The sequence below is a fragment of the Mycteria americana genome, chromosome 8, assembly GCF_035582795.1.
Source record: "Mycteria americana isolate JAX WOST 10 ecotype Jacksonville Zoo and Gardens chromosome 8, USCA_MyAme_1.0, whole genome shotgun sequence".
NCBI lineage: Eukaryota > Metazoa > Chordata > Aves > Ciconiiformes > Ciconiidae > Mycteria > Mycteria americana.
The window spans coordinates 563,438-582,871 of record NC_134372.1 but is presented as its reverse complement, the minus strand read 5'-3'; the positions used below and the strand labels follow the sequence as shown (position 1 = coordinate 582,871).

At 43.9% G+C, this 19,434-nt stretch overlaps 1 protein-coding gene across 2 annotated transcripts; it reads left to right on the top strand.

Annotated features, from left to right (window-relative positions):
• Positions 1 to 4,055: 4,055 nt before the first annotated feature.
• On the top strand, positions 4,056 to 19,195 carry REEP2 (receptor accessory protein 2). 2 transcript variants are annotated; one of them, XM_075509441.1, is made up of 9 exons: positions 4,056 to 4,182; positions 4,572 to 4,644; positions 9,868 to 9,944; positions 11,113 to 11,181; positions 11,389 to 11,509; positions 12,071 to 12,184; positions 12,539 to 12,686; positions 12,991 to 13,148; positions 15,979 to 19,195. In XM_075509441.1, exons 1-9 carry the CDS (start codon positions 4,151 to 4,153, stop codon positions 16,051 to 16,053), a joined length of 867 nt encoding a protein of 288 aa, XP_075365556.1. In that variant the 5' UTR covers positions 4,056 to 4,150; the 3' UTR covers positions 16,054 to 19,195. The 2 variants fall into 2 exon arrangements, with proteins under 2 accessions (XP_075365556.1, XP_075365557.1); XM_075509442.1 differs by lacking the exon at positions 11,113 to 11,181.
• The last annotated feature ends 239 nt before the right edge of the window (positions 19,196 to 19,434 follow it).

The window sequence follows — 19,434 nt, the reverse complement described above, 5'->3', positions numbered from 1 at the left end:
TTAAAGGAGACATTATAAATCCGAAATTTTTGAGCAGAGGGAAAATAAAAGCTTCGGTTGCATGTCTTAAAATTTAGTTCACTGCAGTAATGACATTTGTTCTACTGAATGCTGTCTTGCCATTACTCAATGGAGCTGCACAAGATAGTGGGCAGGCACCGTTTCTGAATATCGGCTTTAAGCTCTGGCTATCTTTTAGCCAACGTCCTGTGGAACTGCAGACAAGCGGAAGCAGGAATGCAGGATTATATGGCTGTCGGCCTGCCCAAGTGAATTTGGATTGCATTCACAATACTGCAGCTTGGTGTGTGCTCAACCATGCAAGGGCATACTCAGCGCTGTCATTCAACAGTTTCACAGAGCCTTCAAAATGTTACCTAGGACACATTCATCTTTTTCGCTCGGTCTCGGATGAAGAGGAAGAAATAACGTCCCTGGTCTGAAGATTTCACTTCTTGTCGACCCAACACCACCTTCCTTTTCTTGATATTGATTAAAAATATAACAGTCTGTAAGGGTTAATTTTACAACACTTAATCTTTTCTCTGTTTATAAACTGTACTCTGAGGCAACTGAACCAGGCAACATAAATATGGAAAAAGTTAAGTACTTAATACATCAAAGGTGGTGATCCATTTGTTGTTCCTTGGAAAGATCCAGAACCAGCCTCTTGTAGAACCTGAGGATGTGGAATCAGAATTGGAGCAGAGGAGTTAGATGTCAAGCAGTAACTTGAATTTACCTGCAATACAAATAAGATTAAAGAAGTTACCAGGCATGGATATTCTTTAAAATTATTGCTCCTATGTACATATGACCTCCTTCTTCTTCCTCACTTCTGATAGTCCTTTCATAGCGTTCTGGGCTTCTGCAGTTAAGAGGTATTGGTAGAGCTGTATGACATGTGCTAGTGACTTATTCATGCATCAAGCATATCTTGTAAGTATTGCTTTGGTGGAAAAGGAGTGTGAAACTACACAGCGTGCGAGTGAAGCGTAGCGTGGAAGCACCTGTGGACGATGCATCTTACAGGCTCTGGTTACTGGTAAGTAATCTTACCTTCTGACTGTCAACTTCAGTGTTTTCCCAAACTTATCCCCTGTCTATCCGGGATGCGTGGACCTGCTTGTGGTCACTCTCTCCCCAGGGCATCTTGGAATCTGAAATCAGCCCACAGCTTCCTTTCATCTAAATTGGCAGTGTCTTTAAGATCCCTATTCTCAACCTTTGAAAAAGAGCTGCACGCTCCCACCAGGCATTTGAAATATAACCAGGCAGAACTCATCTTACTTTTATCTCCCTCACCCCCTGCCTTACAAGAACTTTTAATTTTATCTCTCTGCCTTTATATAGGCTAATATGAAAATGGTAAAGTGAGTTTTGAGAGCTAGATATAACAAAATACAGCTGCTTCCCCTAGGAAGGTCTCTTCTAACTAAACAGCTTTCAATCACAAAGCAAAACAGGTAAAGAAGGGAAATGGTCTCAGCGTAATTTCTATTCTAGGGCCTTACCTCCCACAATGTCCGTTCATACTGTCAGCTCACACTTTTTCTGTGTTTTCCTTTTCCCTTTCAGTGTTTGATACTCTTCCATTACAATCTGCACCTTTAAGCTTCAGAGAGAGGGTTCCCACTGTGTTCTTCCACTTCCCCTTTCTTCTTAAGACCCTTATTTATTCTGGGAAACTTTTCCAAAGGCACTCTTGTGTTCTTGAGCCCTGACTAATTGCTGTTCCTCTTCATTACAGCAGCTTCTGCCTGAACCTCAGCTTCAGCGGGACCTCTGGATCTGACCTGGCATTGTTCTAAATGTAGCTTTGCTTAAGCTGCTTTACTCAAGGAGCTGTTAGTTTGATTCCTACGCCTTATTGTTTAGGCCGTAATAGATTGATAGATATTTGGTCACCTATTTTAACCATTTGTAGAACACAAATATGTCATGAGTTATTTCAGCAGTAGCATATCTGCTAGAAAAATATACAGCCTTAATTTGAAAACAATCAACACATTGCTTTCCTGGGTAGGTCTTAAGATCTTAATTACACAGCACTATACAATATTACTAATAACCTAATAAAAAGAATGCTACTAATAAATCATTCCATTTCAATTTGACCTGCAGCTGGCTTTTGTTCCAGAAATAGCCCTTCAGTGCCAGTAGTTTCTCCTTGTGGAAAGGTAAGTTAATGAATTAATTTCTCATTCTTCTTCATGTTATGGAAAGAAATTGAGCTACTTACTGCTAATGGTAAATTGCTAGCTTAAAATACCTTTCCTGACGTCGCTGTAAAGCTCAATGTGCTGCTTAACAATGAGCTGCCACTTAAGACATCCACAAGACCGCCTGCTCTGCTAATGTTGATGTCCATATTCTGTTGTTCTTACCACTATTTATTTCTAATGCACTGTAAATCTTCATATTGTGCCTCGGCACATTAAACAGTTTAAAACACGAAGGCACATTTTATTTAGGTGCCACTTACCCATCCTGCAGTTATTTAGCGCTCCCACGCTCTTCATACGTTGTACTTGCCAGGTCTCTGAATTCTCTCTCTTCTGTTTGCATTTTCCACTCACCTGAGTATGAACACATTATTCACGTACCAGAGCTGTTGCCACACTGGTCCCTGATACGAAACTGGTGCAGTTAGAAATAGAATTTTTTTTTTTTGGTGAAGGTTGTGCGTGTTTGCATTACTTGGATGTGTGAGAGCAGATTCCTTTTATCCTATCTGTAGGTCAGTTATGCCATCAATGGTGTAAATTGTGCAGTCTCTTATGCAATCATTTTGTGGCCATTCATATCCAAAAGCAGACTATGACAAAATGTTGTCACTGTCTGTAGAGACATTTGTGTTTTCAACCCTTACATGCAATGGAAAGTTCCTAATGTTTTGTATTTTTCATCATTGCTCGTTATACTGAAGTTCATGCATTCATGAGAAAATTCTTCCCCAGCAGCTCTTTGTCTTTGCTCGGACTCTTTCTTTGGTCTCTTTCCTTTCCATAAAGGCTATTTGGCAAGTAATGAGGCTTTGCCATAGTGCCTTCCTTCAGGGCTTTTTTTGGTTAGCTGAAGAACAACAATAGTTTTCTGGCAGATCAGTTAGGGTTTTTTAATTGAAAAACGGCTTATGTAACGGTCATCCCAGCCGCGATTCAGAGATCTGTGTGCTGGGCCTGATCAGTCCTTGACTGTACTGTTGTAGCTACAGGCTGCTTGGCGGGCGGGGGGGCACAAGGGGCCTACTAATTAACTCTGGAGGATTCTCTTAACAGTAGCCTTGGTGAGTTGTTAGAAATCTAACAATTTCTGGCATTCTGGTATGTTTAAGCATACACATTCCTACCCTACAACAACGATATTCCCCTCCCCTGCCCTGTCCGTGTAGTTCAGCAATCCTTGGCCTCTCAGCTGAAGTTTCTAAGAACCATAGCACGAGGCGACACTGAATTATCCTGGAAACGACAAGGAACAGCCTTCACCCCTTTGGTTTGATAACCCCGACCTCACCATCAGCGAGTTAGTTTTGTTTTACATCCAGTCTTGGGTGAAACTGGGAGCCGTGGGACTTTGAAATGCTTTTAAACTTAACTGTCTCTTTGCAGCATTTAATCGCTGTTGTCTTGATCTCCCTAGAGGAGGCAACTGAGCGGAAGATGGCTTCTCCTGTGGTCTCCATTACTCTGCCTCCCGAAGCACCCGTGATCTTAATTCGGCACTCTCTCTTCTGCCATGTTCTTATTCCCCTGCCCTCCTTCCCGTCGCTCCCCTTCCTGCTGCCCTGCTGTGGCCCTCCTCTCTCCCGGGGGCGGCGGGGCCCGCTGCCGGGGCTCCCTCCCGCGGGCCGTATCGCGGCCCGGGCTCCGGCGGGAGCCCCGCCTCGGTGCGGGCGAGCGCGGGAGCCGCCCCGGCGCCGCTACCGGGCGCTTCCCCGGCGCGGGGCGGGCGGCCCGAGCCGGCGGCGGCTCCGCAGCGGCGCAGGGCGGGATGCTCGGGCGCGCTGCGGCCCTTCCTCCCCGGCGCGCCGGCTCCTCCCTTCAGGCGCCCGGGGCGGGGCTGCGCTGCTGCAGGAGCCTGCCCTTTAAGAGCCGCCTCCCGCCGCCGCTGAGCCCCGAGCCGCCGCCCGAGCCCGCCCGGCGCCGCCATGGTCTCCTGGATCATCTCCCGCCTCGTGGTGTGAGTGCGGGCGGCTGGGGCGGAGGGATGTGCGGGCCGCCGCGCAGGGCCCTTCCCCGCCGGGGGCCCCCGGGGGGACGCGGCCGCCGGCCGCAGCGGGGCTGCCGGCTCTGTCCCGCGGGACCCCGCTCCTCGGGGGGGGTGGGGGGTGGGGGGGGGCGGCTGCGGGGCGGGTGCTGTCTCGCAGGCGGCTGCGGCCGCGTACCGGCGGCTCTGCGCAGGCTGCCGCGGCCCAAGGGCGGTGCCGCGGTGAGGGCGGCCGAGCCCCGCCTGGGGCGGTCGCGGGGGACCGGCGTCCCGCCGGGGAGCTCCCCGCGGCGGCGGCGGCGGGCAGAGGCGGCGGGCGGTGCGGGACGCCGCGAAGCGCTGAGGGTCTGTTCTTCTGGCAGGCTGATCTTCGGCACCCTCTACCCCGCGTACTCCTCCTACAAGGCCGTGAAGACGAAAAACGTGAAGGAATACGTGAGTACGGGCTCGCCGTGCCGGCGCGGCCCCCGCCCTGTCCCTGGCGGCTGCCCTGCGAGCCGCTGGCCTGGCCCCGGGGCGAGGGCTCCCGGCGCGCAGCGGCCCCGACGGCCTCTGGAGAAGTCGCCGAGGAAGGGCGCCTGCTGAAAGGGGAGGCTTCGAGCCCTAAACGTGGGCTGTTTTTTCTCGGGAGATGGTGCTGAGTGAGGGAGGGAAAGCGGGGGAAACACTGCAGTGTGGAAGCATCTGAAAGTCCAGGACAAGTTCTTTCCGCTAACTTTATCCTTACTCTGTGTCCTTTTACTGCTTTTTCAGTACGGCTTTTGTTTTCTTCCAAAGGGCAGGGTCACTTTGCTTGGTTTGTGTCTTCCTGTCAGCCTTGCTTGTGGTCAGTGTTTTCTGTTGGTCAAGCCTTCATCCTCCTTCCTTTCTGGAATCGTTTCCCCTTCTCTGTCTCTGCCTACACCGTTGTTACAATTACTGCATTTAAAACACCAAACGCTTTATAGCGATGCAATGTGTCGTCTTCTTACAGAAGGGGTGTTCTAAGTTGATCAGTGGAGACAAAAGCTATTTGGCTAATGGGTGGGATGAGCTTCTGTTTATCTAGAGCAAGGAATAACCTGACGGAGAGGTAATATGGGTGAATAGGATATAATTTGCCAGTACTGCTTTGTGGTGCAGTCTGGGACTCTTCATCCAACTGGCTCTGTTTGCTCCTTGCAAAATGACATGTCAACAATAAATATTGCAGGATACAGTCCTTTTTGTCTCATGCTGCTTCAGTCCTCTAGAATTGCCTAGACCTTTCCTGTGTGTTGGCTTAAAATTCAGCCCACTGGTTTTTGAAGGAGATGCCAGCTGAGGTGAGAGTCTCGCTCATAGTGGACAGCTTTACAAACCACAACAACTGGCTGAGGTGTTCTGGTTTTTGGTTTGGGGTTGTGGTTTTTTTTTTTTAATACCAGTGTCAGCAGAGAAGTCGAGATGTGAATGTTCAGGAGGCATCGATAACTGATACAGCGTGTTGAGTGAGTATTAGAGATATAGTTAGAAATATTATGAGCCTTACTAAACTTTGAAGGTTATTAGTAATAACATTAGAAACTGAGAAGAAAGCATGAAAGAAACCATCCGAATAATACTGTGGCTGCATAGTTATCTTTGAAGTCACATATGAAGTAGTATCGTATTACTGTTGTCTTCTCTGGCCTTCCTCTTCTCTTTCCTTCCAGTTGCCAATGACCTTCATTTGTTGCATGAAATGCATTTTTTTTTACCTGGAATTTTATTCTGGCTCATGACTGCCTGTCACGGAATGATTGTGTTCCAGTTACAGAATCTGTGTTAACTTTAAGACAGACTCAGATTTCAGAGTTTTAAATTGTTTTGTTGAGAACTTGGGGGAGGAGGGAGGGGAACCAACCTCATTTTTTAAAACAGCCTATAGCATGCTTATTCTGGAGCTCAAAGACCCAGTAAATATGGAGCCTTTGAATTTGCAGGCATTCTTTACAGTAAAAACCTGCTTATTTTCTGTAGGTAGATTAGCTCTTGAGGTACGGAAACGCCGTGTTTCCTTGTAGAATGTAAACATTGTATTGATCTGATTTTCTTTTGGTAGATGTTACCTAAATTGCTGTAAGACTTCCCTAATCTGATCATGAAAAAGAAATGAGAAGTAGTACTTGCGTATCATAAAGTTGTCTTAACAATAATATCAACTAATCACCTGGTGGTAAGCCCCCCTAGGGCTGATGTGGAAAAGTATGGCATTCATTTTTGGGTTTTGTTTAATGCTTCATTGATACAGTTTTCTTGAAGTGAGATAGTTCTGGATTGCTGCAGCGGAAAATTTTCTCTTGTTTTTATTTTCAGTGAAAATACTGGAGTTGGTTCAAGAAAATGTATTTGAACTGCTAAAACTGATCTTTATGTATAAATCATTTCTCCTTGGGAGGACTACATCAGGAATAAGCATTTAGATGTTGAACTGCCATCTGCCTAATTCACTTATCTTTGGAGGGCTTCTTCCTTCTCAACATAAGTGGAAAGACAGGGAAAAAACAATTTTGTTAAACACAGGAAAGGAGGCCAATATCTGTTCAAACTGTTCTTCATGTGAAAAGTCAGTGGAAAACTTGAAGGCTCTGCTGCACCTTTTCAAAGCCAGCTGTGTCTATCTACTACTACTTGCTCATAGAGCTTAAGAACCAGCGCTGGTGGGGGAGAAAGATCTTACAGGTCTGTCTGTGCTAGAGAGTGTGGTGTGTTGAAGATTGGGTTGACACAGACCAAGCTACCACAAGCAGTCCATCAGTGGCATCAGAGTACAGTGCAAACTTACTCTTCCTCCCCACCCTGATATAAATTTATGATAAGTCCTTGAGCAGCTGTGACAAACTGCTGCTAGTAGCTCAGACTGTTTTAAAAATAATTTATTTCTTTTTATGTGTCTTCTTCAGCTTTGGTCAAATCTGCATTCCAGTTATGCTTTTGCATTTACTGAATTTATTTAGGTTCTTGGTGCAAGTTGGGGAGACTGTGTATATGCAGTTAGCTGAAGTTGGTGGTCGTCAGCTTGAGCAGCAAAGACCTGACTCCTTTTTAATGGATTGAAAAAAAAAGTATTAGGTTTGACCCTCAGTTTTTGAAGGTGTTTGTAATTGTGGGTTGCAAACATCATAAGAAAAAAAATTAGTGATTCTTCCTCTCTGCTTTCTGCTCTTCTGCTTTCTGGTCATCTGCACTTCAGGGACTTCTAGAGCTAGAAGTTGGATCCTTCTAGTTTATTTAAGAGCTATATTTCTTTTTGTCTTTGGCTGTAGAGCATAGGGTGAAGGGTGGTAGGAGGAGACAGAGGGCAAGAGAGCTGTGTCCAGTATCAAAGATGTGAACACGCAGTTTATTTAAACAGTGACAAAGCAATGTTTTCTGTTCTTCTCATTTCCTCGTCTAATACTCCTGAACAGAGCAGAATGAAATTCTGTTGTTAGCAGAATGAAAAAGTCTAATGAGCACTGAGCTTATGGTCTCATCAGACTCTCTACAGTGACCACTCCTGAGTGGCGTGAGCTAATTTATGTAACCACAATAGTCTTCGCTAAGAAAAAGCAGATAGCGTAAGTTCATTACGTTGTATTTAATGACAAAACGTCAACTAGAGATCAATCAGTATAGGTCTCTTTCAGAATTCTTTAACCAACTCATACCTAATCTCCTGGATAGAAAGGTATCTTTTGCACATTTTGTCATCTTATTATTTGCAACCTTTTCCAGATCTTTCATGAAGATGAGCAGCACAGATCTCAACACTGATTCCTGTGGGATTCCACTGGTAACTTTCCTTGTTGTGAAAAATGGCCATTTATTTTTATCCTTTGTTTCCTCTCTTTTAACCAATTGTTAATCCTCAATAATCCTTGACAATTTAGTTTCTTTGGGTGTTTATTTAGGCCTGTTGGAAACTTTGTAGAAACTCCATAAACCCTGCCTGTAAGGGAAGTGCTATAGCAAGAGCTTATGGAAACCTTCTAAGAATTCTGCTACATTTGTGAGATTAATTTTTTTCTGCAAAAAACCATATTCCTCATTTTGTTATATATATATATATCTATGTATCTGCTAATTGCTTTTATTGCCTTCATTTTGCCTAATACTGAAGTAAGATTTACTGGTATGTAGCTTCTCTGAAATCTCTCGCCCATTGGGATCCCTGTTTGCCACCTTTGCTTTGTCATTATTCACACACTTTTTCATACCAGAGCTGATTTATGTTGCTGCACTGAAGAGTTTAGCATTTATTTCACAGAGTTGCTTTAGAAGTCAAGTGAATGACCCCTGGTCCTGCCCAAACTGATGATATAAGGGGAAAAAAAAAAGGGCAGGAGAGCGCCATACAATAAAAGCTTTGCTACGTTCTGTTGTGAAAAACTTGCACAATAAAATGGAAATAATTTGGGCTACTAACCACTATCTTCAAAACCACCCACTGTGTTAGAGGGGTTGGAGGCAGCATAATTTTATTGGGTTTTTTAGAAAGTTTTGGAGGGTCTTTCAGGAACAGATCACAAAGTTTTCCAACACATGCAAGTTTGGGGAAATACCTGGTTTTATAACTTAATTTGCTGTAACAAAGACTGTCACTAAACTGTCCGTGTAATTTTGGTATATGGATTAACATGTGGATTTAATATGTGGAATTTCCTTGATTCAGTTTAGTTCTCCTTTCCCATTCTTGATGATACCAAGAGTGTTAATTTGCTTTTAGCAAAGGTGACCTCTTCTTTCCATTTATCTGCTACTTACATTTATTTTTACTTTTTAACAGCATAGAAAACTGGCAATTTCCCTTATATCGACTCTTCCACTATTCAGAATTCTTGGGTAGCAGTTTTTATAATTCAGCTGATCCCTCTTTAGGAATAATTGGCCTGTAGCTGAGAGAGACTTGTTACTGAAACAGCAGAGCATGAGTGTGAGTTAAGGGGGAATTATTTTATGTTTGCTTTGAAAGAAGTACCTACTGCTCCAGAGAAAGGTGTGAGGAAGTAGGGAGATAGACGATAGGCATACAGATGTCCTTTGTACAGATAGCACAAAGGATGCTTTGTAAATTATACTCAAGACCTTAAACAAGAAGATGAGGTTGATGCAGCGTATTCTTTGCTTTCTTACCTGCCTTGCTGAGCCTTTATTTCAAAAGAACAGAGAAATGCTCGTGTAATTTCTGGGAGTAATGATTAAGGCAGACAATGCTTATGAATGAGCTAGAGCAAAATACTGTATCTGTTGGTTGGAAAAAAGTTTAAATCAAGAAAATATAGGGCTACAGTTGAAACTAAACTTTTGCATATGTGTGTATATATATATTTATCACAGGAATCATGATATATGAAAGACTAACTTCTTAAAATGAACTGCTTACTCTTTTTAGATAGCTTATTTGGGACTTTAACACTGTTGCATCACGATATTGCTTCAGGGCATGCATTCATCAGTGTATCTGTATGCATTTATTTAGAGCACAGTAATCCTACGTGCTTTCCCGAACTATAATGTACCATTTGGTATGTGACCCTCTCCATTACTGATTATATATGGCTTCTTGTTGTTGAATTCATCTTAATGTGTGGAGATGATGAGTCATTTTTACTGAGAAGACATTTTGCTTTTTTCTGGGCTCTGATGGCTGTCTATTGAGTGACCGTTCTTTTGCAGGTGAAGTGGATGATGTACTGGATTGTGTTTGCGTTTTTCACCACTGCAGAAACACTCACAGACATTGTTCTTTCTTGGTGAGTCCTTGGTGGCATGGGGTTTTTTGTTGTTCTGTTTTGTTTTTTAAAGAAGGAGAGGAGTAGTGTTAGGATGCTAAGGATAAACTGTCTCTCCTTTAGGAGTTTTCAGTCCCTATGAAGAGTCTGCAGGTCTGTAGATATATTGTGGGCAGCAGCTGCTGTCTTAGCTGTTTCATCTCCTATACTTGCAAACAGTTAGGATAAATACACGGTATCTGTAAGAAGCTCTTCATCTGTTCATAACATAAAATATTTTTGAAAAGCTGTTAAAGTGAACTGGTAAAGTTTGAGACATGGTGGTCTAAAAGACACTTACAAAAAAAAAAAAGACGGTGGAAGGAAGGGACCTGTTCTGCTTTGCGAGCCTGTTGCGTGGAGGAGCAGATCCGATGCGTGTCTGTGCTCTGCGCGGTGTTTTGCGTGATGAAATTCTTTCACTAGCAGGGGTGGGGTGGAGCGGAGTCAGGGGAAGCAGGTTCTGAATCCTTTCAGTGCTGTGTGTCATGCTTGGCAATTTGGAGGCCTCCAAAAATGACAAATCATCATTACATGTCTTCAGCTGAACCTTTGGAACAGGATATCTTCAGTTTCTTCATTGCGTTAGAGTTTGAGCCTTGCACGCATCTCTGAAAGAATGCTAGTCAAGAGTTGCATCTTTTAAAGAAACATGAAAATGGCTACACGTGCCTTACAAAAGCGCTCAGCAGTTTTGCCTCTTCCTGCATAAACGTTGAAAAGCAGACAAAGATCTGAAAAGCACAAGAGCTTTGACTTGTTCACATACTTAAAATGGACCACTGAAAACAGAAGTTTCTTACTACTAATAGAGGCAGCAGGAAGTTTGCATTCACTTGTTTTCATCTCTGCCACTGTATCTTCCCAGAAACTTTATTGGGTCAGGGTTAGAGATGGAAGACTTACATGCTGCCTGCTGTTTTTCGTTTACACTGATCCTCCTTTTGTGTCTTACCTGAGGAGTACCTACTGGGAGTTTCAGAAACTGAGCCATCAGCCTTAGCAGGAACTTGAGCTTTATTGAGATACGTAGTTGAAAACTTTGGAAAATGAGAGGGAAGCTAATGTAATACTAACCCAGTGGATACTCTCTGAACACACTTCAGAATGATGAGAGTAGCTATCAGATTGTAATTTGGTGTGTTTGCAGGGCTGAGAGATGCCCTGTTTATGGAGTTTTCATGGCTATGGATGAAAGACTAAATGAGACTCGAAGAAGGTATGTCCTAGGATTCCAAAGAGGGTTCTACTATTCTGACCTGATATATTGATTCTTTTGTTTCTGAGCCTTTATCTTGCCTTTGCTCTTTCTGCCTATGCTGCTCTCTACCAGTTATCTCCATCTGTCTCTGTGCTGATCTTGATTCCAGTTCTCCATCTTTCTCTCTCTCTCCCCCCCCTACCCCCCCTTCCCTCTTTCTCTCAGGTTTCCCTTTTATTTCGAGCTGAAAATCGCATTTGTGATTTGGCTGCTCTCCCCTTACACCAAGGGCTCCAGTGTCCTCTACAGGAAGTTTGTGCACCCAACGCTCTCCAATAAGGAGAAGGTACTCGCTTGTTAGAAGATACTGACCTGTCTGGGAGCTGACTGACTTCTGATTCAGTTACGCCACAGCAAAAACTGAAATGCGTGAATCGTGCTTGTGCTGACGTTAGTGGATGTAGAATGATCCTGTGTCTGACAACAATGTCATAGTGCAGCTTACCGAAGATCGTAACGTAGCCAGTAGTTTGCCTGATGCTTAGAAAGCATGTTTGGCTAACGCAGTGTCATGAGCCCTTACGGTCACTGTCAGTAGTTAAGCTCTTTGAATCACGATAGGAGCAGCATGTTCTGTAGCCATGCTGCTTTTTCACGTTATCAGTAGAAGCAACTGCTTTGTTTCAGTTGTTACAATTTGGACGTAGCATATTTTAAGTAAAAGTTGCATTTGCAAGCTTTCTGTAAGTAGCAGAGAAACTGCAATTATGTGATCAATGACAGCGGATGCTGGTAGCTTGGAAAAAAGTGTCCAGATGAGCTTTGGGTTTTTAAGGGTGATGGTGGGGAGACTTTGATCGTGTTTGTAACAAGGAGCTAAATGCCGTGTTCCACATTGCCTTCCTAGGAAATTGATGAATACATTACTCAGGCTCGTGACAAGAGCTATGAAACCATGATGCGAGTTGGCAAGAGAGGGTTAAACCTTGCTGCCAATGCAGCAGTTACTGCAGCTGCAAAGGTAATGCAACACCTTCTGTAACATTCAGGAATTCCCCAGCAGTTTAGTTTTGTGTGCCAGCTATTAGTGCTGTGGGTCTGTTAGGGATGTTGGCACCAATCTACTTTTCCTTTCCTCTGGTTTGCCTTGCAGTTAATCCCTTCCCTTAGGAAAAGTGGAGGGAGAGTGGAATGGATTTTGCTTTAGCCTCTTCCCTGTTGGTCTTGGGAGCGTACTTTTCTTTTTCCCTTCTCTGTTTTTTCAGGGTACCCTAGTGGGGAATAGGGCACGTTTCCTCCTCTTCTGAATGATCCCATGTGAGACGATCTTGGGGAAGGTGAAGTGCCCTTGACCCTAATTTTTATGTCCTCTTAGGGCCAGGGAGTTTTGTCTGAGAAGCTGCGAAGTTTCAGCATGCAGGATCTCACTCTCATCCGAGATGAAGATACTGTGCATATGCGAAGCCGTGAGCCACAGCTGCACCCCTCTGGTGGGAGTCTTCTTGAAACCATTGAGGATTCAGGTACAGAACACCGCTGCTGGGCCATTGTATGAGGCCTCATATGGTGAGCCAGGAGGGGAGGAGGGGTTCCTTGGACTTTTCATGCATTGGGTCTCAGAGGGACTACAAGATTCCGAATTATCTGGGAGAAATTACGTTGTCTTCCCTAGTCCCTTCCCATCTGCTAACACATCTCTACTTTTTGGATTATCTTTCTTGAGGATTGTTGACATCTCCCTTTCATGTGGTCCTTCAAGATGGGCCATTTTAGACTTCATGTGATTTTTCAAAAGTATTTGCTAAAACTTTCTCTCTTATTCCTTAGCTTCCTGTTACTCCTCAGGAGAGGAGAGCAGTGTAGCACAGAGGTCTAATGGAACCCCGTCGGAGACTAGAACAGACCCATCAGATGAAGATGCAGGAGACAAACTTCCTAAACGTACCCAGAGTCTCAAAACTCCTAAGAAGATGACGAAAACTGAGGTGAGCTGGTGTGTAAATTATTTCCAGCACAGACGTTGATTTGTGAGCTTTGTTGGAAAGCCCTGGCTTCATAGTCTCGGTGCATTTAAAAGCTGTTTATACAAACTTTGTTGGACTAAGTCTTTGCTAGTTGAGTCCTACATCGGAGGATTTGCCGTCTACTTGCTATACTAGTCGCTAGCTTTTGTATTTTTATCGTGCTTGTAAGCCTCTGTCATAAGCCAGGACCCAGCTTTGCTTTCATTCAGGTTTTGTGTTGAAGGGTGGGGCATTAGGTGTTTTTAACATGTTTTGTTGACTATATCCCCTCCCCTGTCTGTTACAGTCTGAACGTATAATACTACCGTGACAGCCACTTTATCCGTGGGACAGCCACTTTCTCCTCATCTAAAATGCAATGGTTCTGTATCCTCTTAGGCCTTCCTGGACTTCTGCATATTAGATAAGGGGAAAATGTAATTTCCCCCTCCACACCACTCCCCATCCTCCCCACCCAGCGGGTTTTGTCTTGAAGCTGGGGTAACTAGTCATTGTTGAGCTGTCCCCGCCATATGACCATGTGATGATTCAAGATATTTACAGCCATTAAGATGGGACATGAGTTGCCTGTATTCTTATTATTAAAACAAACCATGAAAATAAATGCAATTGTGTCCAAGAGCCATTTTAGCTTATCAGTCTTTTTTTTTCAGCTGCTGGTGTGTTTTGTAGAATATGCTTTTTGAGGTGCTGCTTTCCAGGTTTTGACTCTTGCTTGAACGTTTCGTGTGGATTGATTTATACGTGATAAAATGCTTCTCCCTTTTTATGAAGTTGGGGTTCTATTTGCTTGATTCAACTCGGACTCCTAATTTTATTTTTTATTTTTATTTAAGATAGAGTGCTATATGACTGGCTCACATTGTTGAGCTTTTCAGGCTAAATATTAAATAATTTGGAGGAAAGTAATTGCTTAGAGCATCATTTTAAGTTGTACTGTTAACCTGATTTTACAGCGTACAGGGCACCTTTGCATGTGATTAAGTACTCTTTGTAACAGAACCACAGAATAGTTGAGGTTGGAGGGGACCTCTGGAGATCATCTGGTCCAACCCCACTGCTCAAGCAATGCCATCTAGAGACGGTTTCCCAGGACCATGTCCAGATGGCTTTTGAATATCTCCGAGGATGGACATGTATGTCTAAAGATGCATTTTAAATCAGCCTGGATCTTTCTTAAATTCCCAAGGCTTACTTCTGAGTTGACCCCTCTGCTTTCTTCTCCAGCATATTAGACAGGAGCAGGGAAACAAGAGGAACAAAATTTGATTCCAAGCTTCATAGTAAGGAATTTTTAAAGTGAAATTGAAATTGTGAAAAGACAGTAACGATTCTTCTATGCTGTTTATTGTGAATACAGAAATTCCGATAAAGCCCTTTGCAGGCATATTGGCCTTTATGCTCAGTCTGTTTGGATCTTCGGTTCAGATGTAGGAATTGTAGGAGGTCTCTGACTGAGATCTCCGAGATTGCCTGGAAGGGCTGAATGCATCGTAGATCATAAACGCACTCTTCTTGCCAATATCTAGAATGAAAGACACTGGAGTAAAGCGTGCAAACTAGTTCAAGATGTTTCTACGTCTTTCAGAGAATGGCATTTGGGATGGCATTCAAGAAGCAGAAAAGTTACAGCAGTGAACTGTTATGTGAATTTTACCAGTTAGAAATATCACTATGTCTAATCTTTTGTCAAGACAGCTGACTTGGATTTTATTATCACACTTGTCCTGGTTTAGAATGTCTTCCTCTCATGGTTGCTATTTGATGGCTATGCTTAGAGTGATATTTTACTAACCAAAACCAAATGGAATGGTTAGAATCATAGAACAGTTTGGGTTGGAAGGAACCTTTAAAGGTCCAGGCCCCCTGCACTGAGCAGGGACATCTTCAACCAGATCAGGTTGCTCAGAGCCCCGTCCAGCCTGGCCTTGAATGTTTCCAGGGATGGGGCATCTACCACCTCTCTGGGCAACCTGGGCCAGTGCCTCACCACCCTCAGTGTAAAAAATTTCTTCCTTATACCTAGTCTGAATCTACCCTCTTTTAGTTTAAAACCATTGCTCCTTGTCCTATCACAACAGGCCCTGCAAAAAGTCTGTCCCCATGTTTCATGTAAGTCCCCTTTAAGTATTGAAAGGCCACATTAAGGTCTCCCTGGAGCCTTCTCTTCTCCAGGCTGAACAACCCCAACTCTCTCAGCCTTCCTTTATAGGAGAGGTGTTCCAGCCCTCTCATCATTTTTGTGGCCCTTCTCTGGACCCGTTCCAACAGGTCCATGTCTTTCCTGTGCTGAGGACTCCACAGCTGGACGCGGTACTCCAGGTGGGGGGGTCTCACCAGAGCGGAGGAGAGGGGGAGAATCCCCTCCCTCGCCCTGCTGGCCACGCTGCGGGTGATGCACCCAGGACACAGTTGGCCTTCGGGGCTGCGAGCGCACACTGTTGGCTCATGTCCAGCTTTTCATCCACCAGCATCCCCAAGTCTTCCTCCACAGGGCTGCTCTCAACCCCTTCATTCCCCAGCCTGTACTGATACCGGGAGTTGCCCTGGCCCAGGTGCAGGACCCTGCACTTGGCCTTGTTGAACCTCACGAGGTTCACACGGGCCCGCTCCTCGAGCTTATATATCTTCTCGAGTTAAATAGCCTTTTTGAAACAACAGGTGATATGAGTAGGGTCATCGTGTTGTTGTTGTTTTGTCCTGTTTTCACTCTGCGTTGGTGTATCTTTCTGTTAGACATTTAGGTGTTAAAGGAAACTAACCTGAGATGCCTCTTTTTCTTTCCCCTCAGCTTCCGGTAAGAAGTGTGAAAGCCCGCCCTAAGAAGAAGGCTGCAGGCGCTCTTGCTTCTGGCGAGTCGTCCTAAGGAGACCTCCCCCTCCCCAGCGCCTGTCTCTGTCCCGGGATTTGCCTGTCGCTTTTGAGGGGAAACTCCCCAGCAGAAGGGAGCCGAGATTCATGTACATACCAGATACTGCTTTGTAGAGCCCATTCCAAGGCAAGGGGGAGGCTGGGATTCAGAAAATGGAGTAGAGGATACACATCCTCAGGAATTTTCTCCTTTTCATCCCTCTGTTGGAGGGAATGCTGATACGTCTGTACATAGCCTGTTGCTTTGGAATTCCCACTGTATAACCCTAGTTGGGGAGAATCTTTGCTGGAAGAACTGACTGGGGTTAGAGACATCCATTGCACAGAAGCTGGAAAAATATTAGACACTGGAGTTCCACAGGGGTGGGTGGCTCCCTAAAATGTCTTATCTTGCTCTGGGTATTCTTCTGCAGCTGTGTGTTGTTAAGAAGTGCCCACCATGATTCATCCTCCTTAAGAATGGACTGTACCTGTCATGTCCATCCCCTTTGAGAAGGTGACTGAAATGATGCATACTGAGTGCTTTTCAACATAAAGGACTAGCTCATGGGAGGAGTATGCTAGATTCCCGTTGCTAGTACTGGCAGATGAAGAGATTGGGTTTTGGTTTATTTTTTCTGGAAGGTGAAGGGAGATAATTGAAAAACTGAGTAATGAAGAAAATGTGCTGTTACATGCACGTGTGGTGGAGTTGGATACAGGTATCTGAAAGAGTTAACTATTGAGAAGGAAAGTTGGGCATCCGTGAGAGTTTGGCTCTTTTTGAAGCTACTTGAATTTTATTTCAGGTTCTGTTGTTCACTTTGATTCCTGTGAGAGCATCAGAGTGAGGCGAGTCCCATGCAGTGGGAAAAGTTGGCAGGGAGACTGTTGCTTTGCCATTTAGTGGGTGAACTCCATGTCATCCTGATGCTTGCTATTGCTGACAAATTCTTTCATTCTAGCAGATGACTGGGGAAAATCTGGCTCAATATAGTCTGCAGGCATACTTCAGAATTTCAGAAGCTCTTATCTCTCAGATTTAGGAGATCCAATCCTCAGGGCATGAGAACTGATAAATAGCTGATGTATGAATTTTGCTAATTCAGGATTCCATTTATGGGGGATAAGGGCACAATACTGTGATTAATCAGTCCTCTTGCTTTATCCTGCTGCAGCCCTTGCACAGATTTTCTGTCTGACTGTGTGCCCTGTTTATCAATATCCTGAGACTTGAGCAATATGTAACACTTGGGACAGAACTACACTGAATGTAGAATGCGTATCGTGGGAGTGAAATTGCAGTGCTGCAGAGAAAATTTGCATCATGCCAAGCCATACTGGATTCTAATCTATGGAACATTGCTAAGGGGAGATCCCCTGTACACATGCCAACAGAGTCAGTGGGAATTTATGAGATGAGTAGGGTTCCTGTTGTTGAGATCTATAACGGGGAAGCACCATTATAGACATGGTTGTCTGAATGAATACTTGGTGGTCTTAGTCTTTCCTGAAACTAGTTATCAAAGGAACCTGGCTCCTCCTTCCCTACTGAAGACCATTCTTAGCTCTAGGTGCAGGCATTTGTGTTTGCCCATGTCTTTTGCTGTTACATTTCTGAAATTACTGGTGGATTCTTCACAGAGCCTAGTATGCTGTTGGCAGTGTATAGAAGCACTTCTGCAAGTAATGTTCCACAAGTATTTCTGTCCTAAAGAATAGCCCTTCAAAAGTTTGTAAAGTTGAAGATTAGGACTGAATTTTTTTCTTGTTTCCCGTTGTCTTGGTGGCAAATTGTTATGAATTGACTAGTTATTTTACAAAACCAATTAAGTTGGTTTTACTTTTATTTGTAGCTTTTAAAAATTGAAGACTTGACAGACCATGTCAGAAATACTTGTCCTAAATTATCCACAAGGCCGTATCCAGAAGCCAGCAGAAAATTCTTGATTTGGCTTTGAGTTTTGAGTTTCACAAAAAAATCCAAGTATTTTGTTCTTTTTAGTTTGTTAGCAAACATTGTGTATGTGTCTCACTAGCACATGCAAAGGCATGTCCTGAAGCAGGAATTCTTTCTGTTTCCAAAGGAAATTCCTCTCTCTGTAAGAGGGATAAAAATCTTTACTGATTATGTGGAAGACTCAGTTGTGAGGAATTGCTATCCTAGGTTGTACTGTACTGAACAAGATAGAACCATTATACTCTATATACCAAGTATCTCTATGACCATGTTTCTTGAAAAAAAATTTTTTAACTGGAAATTTCCATAGCAAATTATTTATGTAAATCATTGTGAGGGACTTGATTTGGAAGCCAAGGATTGGTTAGTCTCCCCTTATGCTGATCTTCATGCCCTTGCCTTGTGCATGCATTGTGATAGTCTGGGATTACTTGGTTTTCATACAGTGACTTTCCAGAATGTTTTCTAGAATCAGCTCATTTGTAGTAACTCTTCCTGCTTTGAAGCACAGGAAGAATTTCTGAAGACTCAGTTTTGGCATTTGGATTTACCTTTGTCTTCCTGAGCTAGGTCCTGTGCTAAGTATCTTTTACTTAGCATTGATGCTTGATGTCATTAGCCTGTGGGTAAGTACGGGCCAGCCTGACTGTTGTTGTACAAGGGAATTAAATGACTTCTGGTTGTAAGAGAGAGTCTGGAGTAGAGTCAGGGACTGTTAGCTAGTGTGTGGTACGAAGCTGATTATGTCAAGCAGCAGAACTTACCCAGAGCAAGAGCAATGTCTTAGCACGGACACTATTTTCTTCTTCCAGTACAAATGTGACTCGAGGTTGTGCTCTGCTTGATCAAAGCCTCTGCAGATCTGCCACCACCCACGTGACCTCTTAGTGAGTTTCTAGATGTAGTTCTGCACTGGATGGCATGGTCTTGCATAGAAATCTCTTGTTAATGAGAATGCTGAATGTGCTGTTTTGATGAAATGCTTCTATCAGCTGTTGCTCAGTGTTTTCAGCAGGAAATGCTGGAATGTAGTTTCTCTTCAGTATCATCTGTGGGCTTCATTGTGCAATTAAGCAAATGGTTAAATCTTCACCTAGCAGTAGAACCCATTGTGTTCAGTAAGTGTTTATACCCCTTTCCTAATATGCCTGGGCACAGAGAGAAATGCAGTAAGAGAGGATGATACCTGGGCGGGGGGGGGGGGGGGGCGGGACACACAGACGGACGTGGGGAGGTGGTACCTGTGTGTCAAACTTTGTGTGCCTAAAAATTATCCTAAAATACCTGTACCCATGAGATAGAAAGTGAAGCCATGACTGCCTTTTGGAAAGAAATGTTGTACCTCCGTACTTTATAATACTACGAGTCAGTGTTCTGCTGTTGGAAAAGAAAATAGTGAAATGTGGTTTCCCTTCTGAGAAACTTAATGATTTGCTG